This window comes from Nasonia vitripennis, unplaced genomic scaffold (assembly GCF_009193385.2).
Source record: "Nasonia vitripennis strain AsymCx unplaced genomic scaffold, Nvit_psr_1.1 unplaced0186, whole genome shotgun sequence".
Lineage (NCBI taxonomy): Eukaryota > Metazoa > Arthropoda > Insecta > Hymenoptera > Pteromalidae > Nasonia > Nasonia vitripennis.
Window position 1 is genome coordinate 369,752 of NW_022279965.1, and position 12,030 is coordinate 381,781.

The window sequence follows — 12,030 nt, forward strand, 5'->3', positions numbered from 1 at the left end:
AGAACACGAAATACGCGTTAACATAGTTTAGTATACCTATATATATATATATATGTGTATATATATATATATATATATATATATATATATATATATATATATATATATATATATATAAGGAGCAGTTCGCTGTTCCTCATATATATAGGTATACAATATTTCCTGTTCACTGTTTTCTTGCATGTAACATAGGTCTATTTATAACACAATATTCTGGTACGTGCAGGATCGAATGTTTTAAAGATAATTAACCTATATAAAAATTATATGTTTTTACAAGTTGTGGACCATTTGTCAATTTATTAATATGTTGAGTGCGTGTAGACTGATACTATAATTAAAATCGGTAGTCAAAGTGCAGAGATGAGCAATTTTCAAGCTGAAGTGGAATTAGTACAATTTGCCCTTGTCACTTTTTTAAAAGATATAATGTGAGCAAAGTAGTGCCAATAGATTGTATTAAGATTGATTGTAACGAGCAAGAAGATTTTAATCCACTAAATTGTTCAGACTTTTATCCAAAGCATAAATATTACGTACGGTGGTATTACTGTGACAAACAGGGTAATAGATGTGAAAATACAGAGTGCGATCATGAATTTGAAATTTATTCAGCTTTTATAAGATGCTTAGGAGGTAAGCCGTACTATAAAATAGACAATTGTATATGTTAACACACACACACGCGCGCACACACAAATTGTTATTATTATTATTATTTTAAAAAATAGTTTATAAAAATATTAGTTTTTTGATGTCAGAAACTGAAGAAAGTGTTGAAAAAACTGAAAAAAAAGGTGGCTCAGAAAGGCAGGAACGAGAGAGTTTTAGAAAAATTAAAAAAATGTTTCGAAGTTCCAGTTCTTTTAGATTCTCAGAATAGAGTTGACGATCTCAGAAATACAAATAATCGCAATGTTAATGTTGTAAAAAATGTAAGGGTACAATTGGAAGATTTTATGTTATTAAAGGATTAAGCATCACAAAATAAGGTTAGTTTTATGCATATATACATACTTAAAAAAGAACTTAAAAAAGAATTATAAAGGCTTAGAGAAATAAATAAAAAAAGTAAATATGTTTTTGCACGTAGTTTTATTAAAATTAATGAAAATAATCTAAAATGTTAAAAAAAAAACAGATTAAAATATTGATTTAGTTGTATCGGTCTTAAAAACAGATTAAATATGTTTTATGAAAGATCCACTTCCAACCTATTACGTTCCAATCCTTTTTCATAAAAGAAATATATTTATTCTTATTTAAGTACGAAAAATTAATTTCTTATTAAATTATTTAATTGTATTATAGGCTGATAGCCAAAAAGAAAACGCAAGCTCACCAACAAATTCACAAAGTGCAAGATCAAAGATCAAGCCCGCTGTCATCCAATTTAAATAATTTTGTGTCAAGAAACACATGCAAAAAAAGTTTGTTTGGCAGGTTTTCCTCTGACGGTTTGCAGTCATTGGAAAATAACAATGCAGTATCTTCTCCAGTGCCATCAGCTGGTACAATCAATTTTGAAAATTTGTTTCGAAATTCAGGACAAGAAGATCCACGCAGAAGGAGACCTTCAGGATCCGAAGACAGCAATGGAAATCTAATTTTATCAGAAAATAATGCAAGTACTCAACTGGCAAGGTTAAGTCAGAGACAACAAAGTGCAGATGATGGGGATTCGACAGCAGTTAATCGTTCAGTGACACCTACGGTTCCGCTTGAAAATATACATAATAATACTGCGAATCTTGACGATAATGTAAATGATGACGTACATGATAACCAGGACGAAATTATTCCCAATAATAACAATATAGATCAAAACGAAGAACTAATATCAGGTTAGTAATTGACGTGTATTTATTTTTTATGTTTTTAAGCTAAGGCTATATATAAGTTGAAATTAATGTTTGACTATTAGCAAGTGTGCCAAACCGTGTCATATTGCGTTAAGGTAGTACCGTTGTTGAACCCTCAATCAAAATCAGTCTACTTTTTATTTGCATATCTTTTCACATTATTTACGTCAAATATTAGCACGAAATTAATTAACTTGTCCTAATTAATGATAAAAACTTACAAGACCTAATCAGGCTTATTTTTTTAGGTTATATATGACTTTTTTTGCTTTTAAATAATTGGTTCTGATACTTATGTAATCATAGTTTTCGAAAATTATAAACATTCTTTGAACATTTACTTTTCACTACAAAAATTCTTAACAAAAAGAAATAGTCATGTTTACTAAATTTTAAATGAGTAATAAATAAATAATTCCAATTCTTTATTCACTTAACCTGGCCTCGCAAAAAATTTTAAGTCTTACGCCAAATATGGATCATATTTAGTTACTACGGTATTACCTTCAAAATGTGCTGTCGCTTAATATACAATTATGCATGTATTATGCATTTTTATAGATTCCGAGGGTGAATGCATCAGTTCCAGACATTTGTGCTTGAATGTATCAGTCATTATGAAAAAGCAAGAGAGGGTCATGCTCTGCAGGAAAAAGAAAAAAGAAACTCCATATCTGAAACTGGAGAGGTTATTTTTATTTCATATATTAATATGCTGTGCGTATCTGTACTAAATGTATATTAAATTTTTCACACAATTTCTTTATGTTCTAGATGTACTTGGGTGAAAACATCACAATTGATAGAATCAAATGGGACCTTCTGCTAGTTGAAAAACCATTATATTTTTTTGGTGGACTTGCGATACACCTATGGGGTGGGCCGAGACAGCTAGCCAATAGAGCTCTGGACATATCTAAAGTCAAAGAAAATATACCTGGTAGATCGCCAATCGCAGTAATTGAAGCAAATCTTCTTCGTCTTCAAATTAGTAAGCATTACAGTATATTTTAACATTTTAATATTAAACAAACAACATTTTTTTAAATTATTTTATGACAACTTTCAGGTTTATATTTAGATTTCCTAAAAAGAGATAAAACTCTAACAAACGTTGAACGGGCAAAACTTTTATCAGAATCTATAAATAATATGAGATATAAAATTAGAGATTTACGAACTAAAGAAAAAAAATGGCAAACAGAAACGTTCCGAGAAACGTTAATGCAGCACAGAGGAAAAAATGCGTTACAATTTCAAGACTAAATAAATGTTTTAAAGTTTTTATTATTGTATATCCAAATACGAAAATCATGAGAAAAAAAAATTGTTAATTTAGTTTTAAAAGTGGAACTAACTTATCAAGTAATCATTAAAAAAACTAAAATTATTAAAAATAATTTATAAATCATAAAAAGTATTAATAAATTATCTAATCAACATAAAAACTATTGCACTTATTACTATTATTTTTCGTTACCATTATCTCCAATTCATTCAGCAATGAAAATTAATTTAAAATGTTTTTCAAACATTTTTAAAATTTTCTGTATATCACGAGATTATCACGAGATTATCATGTGATATTCACGTGAGAATTCGGTCGAAAATCTCACATGATTCTCACGTGATTTTCCCGTGAATATCTCGTGATTTTCGATTATGTATAACATATATTCAAATATTATAGTAAACATGTATAATACAATAATCAAAGTGTATAATTTATTGTAATGTTTGTTTAGAACATCTATTTTATTATAAGTTACAGTTTATTTAAAAAAATTTACATTGTTCGATATTAATTTGTCTTTCCCTACTGATAAACTCATGTAAGTGCTCTTTATATACAAAATGTAATTACATAACGATTTTTGTCATTTTATATTAACTAACACATAGATTTAAAGAAAAGATAATATCTGTAGAAATAATTATTTGTAGCATCCGATGTTCGATTACAACGGCAAATGTGCTTCGGTCAGCATTTCGCCGGGCAATGCACTTTCCACTTCACTTCAATTCAAAAGTTGTGCTTCTTCTGTATGTCGTGTTTAATTCGAGCGATGGCAGCACTTACTGTATTATCGACTTCAGTTTTTATGCTACCTGCATTTTTAACATTATATATAAAAGTTGGTGACTTTGACTGTCGCTTTACAATTTCTTTGGTTTTATATTGAACTTTTGTTCTTTTTTTTCGGTGTATACTAGTATTATCAATGCTAAACGATATAAATTATTAATAATTGTCATGCTCAACTAACAATTTAGCAACAATTCACAAAAACTCTTTGATTATTAAAATTTTTAAATTCTGATACTTTACCATTCCAAGTTGCAAACCATTGTTTATAAGCTTATTATAAACAAACATGTAGTGTAAAAATTATTATTTTTGTCTCTAATTTGTTAATTAAGCATAGTCTGCCTATATATAGTTTCAAAACTCTCAACTTATTTAAACTACAGTAACTTTGCTAATAATTATTGATTTGTCATACAAATTTTTTTTCCATCTGACTATAAAAATAATATTTTATAGCACAGTGTGGCTAAAATGTTAAATCACGCCTATCTGTGACTAAAGTAGTCCTTTTTTGCACCGTGATCATCACACTCGCTACGCTCGTGCGCTAACCTCACGGTGCAAATAAGGACTGCTTTAGTCACGAATAGGCGAGACTTGCGGATTTTAGCAGTATGTGCTATAAAATTTTATACGATACTCTTGACTTAAATGGTTCAGTTTTACACGGCGCTTAGCGCCCTCGCTACGCTTGGGTGCTTACTCCGCCGTGTAAAAAAAGAATCATTTAAGTCACATCTATCGGAGTGTACAATTAATACATAATAGTTTAATACATCTTTGAATAATTTATTAAATTAAAAAAAAAGTTTATTATGCCCCGCATTGGTCGATTTAATGCGTACGCTCCTGGAGGATTCTAATTGCTAAGTTTCACGATTTTTGCCAACTCAGATCGGTAAATTTATTTTTCGCTTTCTGATTTTCACTCCTCGCAACAGTCATAGTTAGTAAATTATTCTGATCAAACGTACTGTTATTTATCGTTGCAATAGTTCGACGTTATAAGAGGTTTTGTCCCGGTGGAAGGTGGTCGCCATTGTAATATTTATCTAACTTTCCTTATCCGGGCTCTTTGAGCACTCTTTCTTCGCCTCCTACTTCTATTTCCAGTGATCTTGCCTTTTTGTCATAATATTGCTTGTTTTTAGGCCTCGCCCCGTATAAAAAGTTTCGAAGAAACGTCTTATACCCAGGGCGAACGCCTATTGGATTTGACCAAAAATGTGTTTTTTTTTTCCAATTCTTTCTGAGCCATTTTTTACAAAAAGGTTTTTTCATAAAAGTATTATGGCTATTTTATAGAAAATTAAATTCTGAACAAATTCACATAAGAAGTGACCTTATATTACACAACATACTAGTTCAAAGCAACTTTTTTTAGTCAAATTCACTATGCATATTAAATATACTATATTCTACATGATCACTATGTATATGCATCTTTTTAGACATACTTTTGTAGAACAATAAAGGTAGGAACAGACATTTTTTCACTATACCCATATTAAATTCTTGAAAAACTAAACTTTTCACACTTGCTTCTATGAAATACTTGTACAATGACTATATATATTCAATATACTATATTCTAAGCCATCATTGAGCATATGTATATGTATATATACGTATATTTGATACTTTATCCCTCTGTATAACTTTAATCTTAAGGAAATATGAATTGTTCACTCTAACTATAATAAACACTTGCACTGTAACTGTATATTATCATACTCATCACCATGTATATATATAAATATATATAAATATATATATATATATATATATATATATATATATATATATATATATATATATATATATATACACATACTTTTACTAATTTTAATATGAAGTGACCTTATATTACACTTCATACTTTGTTAAAAGAACTTTTAGCACTTACACTCACTATATACACTGAAAATACTATATGCTACACTACGCCTAGCCTAAATACACTTCATGCTTTGTTAAACGAACTTTTTGCGCTTACACTCACTATATACACTGAATATACTATATGCTACACTACGCCTAGCCTAAATTTGTTAAAAAACCTTATATTACTATATATATATAGTGAGTTTGAGCGCAAAAAGTTCATTTAGAAAAGTATGAACTGTAATATAAGGTTTTTTATGAAATTTAGGCTAGGCGTAGTGTAGAATATAGTATATTATATATATATATATATATATATATATATATATATAGAATATACTATAATATATAATATAGTATATTCAATATATATATGGGACGTTTCACGTCAACCGGACCATCAGTGCACCCAAAATTTGGGTTAACCTAACAAGACGTTTGAGGTATCAAAATGATCGTCTGGTCATGGGATTTGAAAAAGTTCTGGCTTTTTCAAAAATCCAATGTGGCGCATAAAATATGGAGCCTGAAAGCCACGTTTACATAGCACATTCAACAAAAACAATAGTAAAAATGTTCTAATTTGTGAAATATCCCACCACAAAGCATCTACAACTCATGATAGGACATATTATTGACAATGCTAACGGAATTCCAAAATCAAAAATAGCGGAATCAAAATGGTGGACAGTATACCTCTACCAAACCCATTTTACCGCAACAAATGATTTTTGATCAGTTTAAAGTATCGATATGGGGGTTTTCAGGGTCACTGAATCTTATTTTAACCTCGACATTTCAAAATTCGAAATGGTGGATCCAAAATGGCGGACATTATACCACCACCAAACCAATTTTACCGCAACAAATGATTTTAGATCACTTTAAAGTATCGATATGAGGGTTTTTGGGGCCACTGTACCTTATTTTAACCTCGAAATTTTTTAATCCGAAATGGCCGATCCAAAATGGCGGACATTATACAACCACAAAAACTATTTTACCGCAATGAACGATTTTAAATCAGTTTAAAGTATCGGTATGGGAGTTTAAGGGGCCGCTGAATTTTATTTTAACCTCGAAATTTCAAAATTCAATATGGCCAATATAAACTGGCGGATATTTGTCATAACCCACCCGCAGGCTCTCTCGCGAAAAGCCCCTGCTAACGCGCAACCCGCCGAACACGCCACGCACGCTGCAGCGCGGTAAAATGGCGGACATTATACCGCCACTAAACCAATTTTACAGCAACAAATGATTTTAGATCAATTTAAAGTATCGATATGGGGTTTTGTGAGGTAAATGGTTATAAATGTATTATCGGAATCAGTATTTGTGCACATGAATCTTATATTTTTCCGGTCTATTAGATTTAGAATTATCTGTCTGCGGTTTTTGTACTTACATTTTTCTATTGTTCTGTGTATATGTATATGCCTGCGTGGATGAAAAAAATATATAATTTAGCCAAATGAATCAATCTTTAATGACATTTTGTGCACTCTTATCAATTCTGGCTCCTCGTTCATGGAGTTTTTACTGGTGATAAATGGCTTTCGCCGATATCATAAATTACTCTGTTCCTAGGTTCATTGGCATTTGAGTAATGCATGACTTTCAACGTTTCATTATTTTCTGGGATAAATCCATGCCCCATTTGTATGTTTGTGACACGTGGATAGTTTTTAAATCTCTTTGTTAGGAATTGACGAGTTTGTTCGTGATCTTTTTTGGTGTATAAGAAAAATTTTATATTGAATGACCGTCCATTAGCCCATGAATAAAGAGCTTTAACATCTAGAATTGCTTTATTTTTTGCAGCTTGTAAGCTCACTCTTGTAGCTTCTCTCTTTACTATCACTCCAACTCCATCGCAACTACCTTTACCGTGTGCTGTTGCAAAACAGTGCCATTCAGCATCAACGCCAAAATCTCTCTTATGACTCATTAAACTACTCATTTGATAACGATTTTTAAAATGCTGTTTAGCACCATCAGTAGCATATATTACATTTTTTACTGTGGGACAAACCTTGCGAATTTCAGGTATAAGTTTTTGCTGCATTATGTATATGCAGTGGCATCATGAGTAGTACAGTCGGACATAGATACTGTACTGAAATGCTTTAGCTTGCCTTCAGATTTATAATAAACAACAGCAGGAAAAATCGTACTTTGATCATTATTAAAGTGAAATGCCTGTGCAGCATCTTGGGCTGTAAAAGCAAAGCAGTTCTCAGCAAAATCCAATTGAGCAAGAACCTCTTCATCTGAAAGATTATTTTTCTTCCCAGAAATAAACTTTGATTGTTCCTTAGCGATGAAGTGATGAGGTATCAACTTTTCTAGGCTAGAACATAAATTTTAACATTCTTTTCTGAAACATAAAGTTTCAATAAATTCTTGCGATGTTAGGCATTGTTTTATCAAAGTGTATCTATCGATTGATTGCCACGTGCTGAAGATGACTTGATCAATATTGTGCTCATCCATAATGTTCTCAACGTAATTAGAAAACTTTTGAATGTCCGGACAAAATTTGCATTCATTCAAATAACAACTTGGTTTGGGATCCTCACATAGAAAGAAATTCAAACAATCTTTATAATTCTTCAGAATATTGTTTGAGATTTTTTCTATATTTACTGCGTCAATCATCGCCTTGAAATTTTGGTGTATCGTACATATACATATATTGTGTGTACCAGAGGATCCTGCAAAGACACATCATTTTGGTCTCAGTTCCGCAAACTTGGTAAGCCCAATCGGATGTTCAGGAAACTGTTCTTTAAATTGATTATGAAGGTTCTTAATATCAGTAAGTAATAATCTTTTCTGCACTTTTATTTTTTCACCATATAAATAAATACTGACGGTATCTTTTTTATTTGGCATAATTCTACTGTTAAGATCATTTTCGTAAAAATCTTCAACTTTCTGAGTAGTTTCTGCAGGTTATGTTTTTCCACGTTTTGCAACAGGAGAAGCCAAAACTCCATCTGATTCTCTTAACTGTTTTGCTTTACGAGCCATTCTGTGAGACACACCAAATTGGCTCATAATTTTACGTATTGCCCAGTGTTCGGACAAAATCGTAAGAATACTGACACGTAATGGATCCTTCTCCGGCAGGGATTGGAATTTGTTTAAAGTCCAGTTAAAATATCTGTAAGATCATCTTGCATAGGTGCATCCGTATTTGAAACCGAAGGTGAGTCAGTCTCTGATTCAAAATCAACACTCATATTGACTTTTGGAGATGACAAATCATGTAGTTTGTAAAAGGATTTTCTACATGTATCACAAATCAGTGAAGATGTTGGATAATCAGGATAGACATCTTGAAATTCTTTGGAGATCTTCCTAAGAGATTTGCTGTGTCCTGTATTAATATCAAATGGATTAACGCATCTATCGATACGATATTTTTTCGCAGGAGAAGACATTGTTGTAGGATATGAGAAAGCACAACCAAAACAAAAAAAATGTTAGAAATAACAAAATTACGGCTAGTACAGTTGAACAAGGAGTTGCCGATAAAGTAAGACTTACTCAACAACTGCCTTAAAAAGGATGTTGAAGAAGAAGTCGCCAATGTATCTATTAATGTACCTATTAACTATCCTAAAAAGGACTGTTGGAGAAAAAGTCGCCTATGAATAAAGCCGCTGATGGACTTGCTCACCAACTATCCTGAAAAAGACTGTTGGAGAAAAAGTCGCCGATGAAGAAAGCACTCCTTGAAGAAAATATTCCTTTCTATGGGTTGCTAAACGTGGGAAGGGGTTGGGGGTGTAGGTAAAAAAGAGGGATGAAATAAATCACTTGAAAGCAATAAATTCCGTTGCCACAAAACAGTTTTATTTGCTGAAGTCTTTGCACAAGTTGTCATTGGACACGAGCCGTGTACTTGCAGCATTAGGCTGTTGGAAGAGGGGCGAGGTACAGCGCTGGACCCGGCCTCCTTATGTGCCCTCCGCGACGCTACTTCACTTGTGGGTAATGCGCAGCCGCCTAGCGGCGCGCCGCGGTGATAAGCGCTGCAGCGTGCGTGGCGTGTTCGGCGGGTTGCGCGTTAGCAGGGGCTTTTCGCGAGAGAGCCTGCGGGTGGGTTATGACAAATATCCGCCAGTTTATATTGGCCATATTGAATTTTGAAATTTCGAGGTTAAAATAAAATTCAGCGGCCCCTTAAACTCCCATACCGATACTTTAAACTGATTTAAAATCGTTCATTGCGGTAAAATAGTTTTTGTGGTTGTATAATGTCCGCCATTTTGGATCGGCCATTTCGGATTAAAAAATTTCGAGGTTAAAATAAGGTACAGTGGCCCCAAAAACCCTCATATCGATACTTTAAAGTGATCTAAAATCATTTGTTGCGGTAAAATTGGTTTGGTGGTGGTATAATGTCCGCCATTTTGGATCCACCATTTCGAATTTTGAAATGTCGAGGTTAAAATAAGATTCAGTGACCCTGAAAACCCCCATATCGATACTTTAAACTGATCAAAAATCATTTGTTGCGGTAAAATGGGTTTGGTAGAGGTATACTGTCCACCATTTTGATTCCGCTATTTTTGATTTTGGAATTCCATTAGCATTGTCAATAATATGTCCTATCATGAGTTGTAGATGCTTTGTGGTGGGATATTTCACAAATTAGAACATTTTTACTATTGTTTTTGTTGAATGTGCTTGAACGTGGCTTTCAGGCTCCATATTTTATGCGCCACATTGGATTTTTGAAAAAGCCAGAACTTTTTCAAATCCCATGACCAGACGATCATTTTGAGACCTCAAACATCTTGTTAGGTTAACCCAAATTTTGGGTGCACTGATGGTCCGTGTGACGTGAAACGTCCCATATATATATATATATATATATATATATATATCAGATAAATTTAGTATTATGGAATGCGGATACAAAATTTGAGTATGAAGTGGGCGATGTCCTCGAAATTAACAATTACAGGATTGGACGATATTTGAGTAAAACTACGTTAAATAAAAACTCTACAACAATTATAAAGTTGGATACCACTTCAGAAGTGTCAAAAAGGTGTAAAGTATACAATGTATATAGTGAGTTTGAGCGCAAAAAGTTCGTTTAAAAAAGTATGAACTGTAATCTAAGATTTTTTAAGAAATTTAGGCTAGGCGTAGTGTAGAATATAGTATATTCAATATATATATATATATATATATATATATATATAGTGAGTTTGAGCGCAAAAATTTCGTTTAGAAAAGTATGAAGTGTAATATAAGGTTTATTAAGAAATTTAGGCTAGGCGTAGTGTAGAATATAGTATATTCAATATATATATATATTGTAACGGTTGCCAGTGCAATTAACGCACGTTGAGCACGTTACGACGTCTCTCCGGGACAGAATCAACATTCGGTATAATACTTCTGTTGTTACAGCTACTAAAGGCGCAGCATGTGAGAGAGTAAGAGAGACAGAGAGAGAATAAGCATCGAGAGAGATTTAAATTCAGCAACGTACAATGTTGCCACCTGCTTGCTCACTGCTGTCAAGAGTTGACAACAGTGTGTCAGAGGGCATAGGTAAATCTGTGCTCGCGCTAGCGAGCCATTCCGAGTCTGTCTTCGCTCCGCTCCGTTTCGCGAATAGACACTCTGCGATTGCGATTATTGTGTGCGAGGGTTGCGAGGTCAACCGAACCGAGGACAATCCATCCGAGACCATCTTCGCGTGGGTTAGAACGGCCGTGCCGGCCACTTACATCTGTAAGTACTAGTTCTTATCAACTCTCGCTTACTCGGGCGACTTTAAGCCTCCTCTCTCTCTCACCTCGACTACATGCTGGTAGCTGGCATGCGCCCGTCTGGCGCGCTTGTGTAAGCCAAGCACCAATAAACAGTTAATCTAAGTTTTACAATAATCCGCGAGTGTCATTGACTTTTCCTCCTTTTGAATCCACATCCTGAGTACTACTATCACCGCCGCGTGTTCATACGTCTTTACGTCCGTGCGCGGATAGATTATAGTCGGTAGAACCTAGTGGCGTTTGCACAGCCGACGAAACCGGTGAATAGTAGCATAAACAACAAACAACTTAAAATAATAATGACGGCCGAGCTACGGTCATAATGTATATAGTGAGTTTGAGCGCAAAAGATTCGTTTAAAAAAGTATGAACTGTAATATAAGGTTTTTTA

General features: G+C 33.1%; 2 protein-coding genes across 2 annotated transcripts in view; one reads left to right on the forward strand and one right to left on the reverse strand.

Annotated features, from left to right (window-relative positions):
- LOC116418325 (glutamate [NMDA] receptor subunit 1) overlaps positions 1–12,030 on the reverse strand; it is a 294,315-nt gene that overhangs the window by 262,490 nt on the left and 19,795 nt on the right. The gene's annotated exons all lie outside the window — the stretch shown is intronic.
- Positions 198–3,310, forward strand: LOC100679713. Its single transcript, XM_031933395.2, has 6 exons — positions 198–636; positions 762–992; positions 1,312–1,844; positions 2,424–2,550; positions 2,637–2,853; positions 2,932–3,310. The coding sequence occupies exons 4-6, from the start codon at positions 2,437–2,439 to the stop codon at positions 3,126–3,128; spliced, it is 528 nt and encodes a 175-aa protein (XP_031789255.1). The 5' UTR covers positions 198–636; positions 762–992; positions 1,312–1,844; positions 2,424–2,436; the 3' UTR covers positions 3,129–3,310.

What these genes read in the sequence shown, in the direction of transcription:
- LOC100679713 (XM_031933395.2), top strand. Translation starts at nt 2,437, where the DNA reads ATGCATCAGTTCCAGACATTTGTGCTTGAATGTATCAGTCATTATGAA. An exon ending in CCATATCTGAAACTGGAGAG is followed by an intron (nt 2,551 to 2,636) that starts GTTATTTTTATT and finishes TTTATGTTCTAG; the next exon opens with ATGTACTTGGGTGAAAACAT. An exon ending in TCTTCTTCGTCTTCAAATTA is followed by an intron (nt 2,854 to 2,931) that starts GTAAGCATTACA and finishes GACAACTTTCAG; the next exon opens with GTTTATATTTAGATTTCCTA.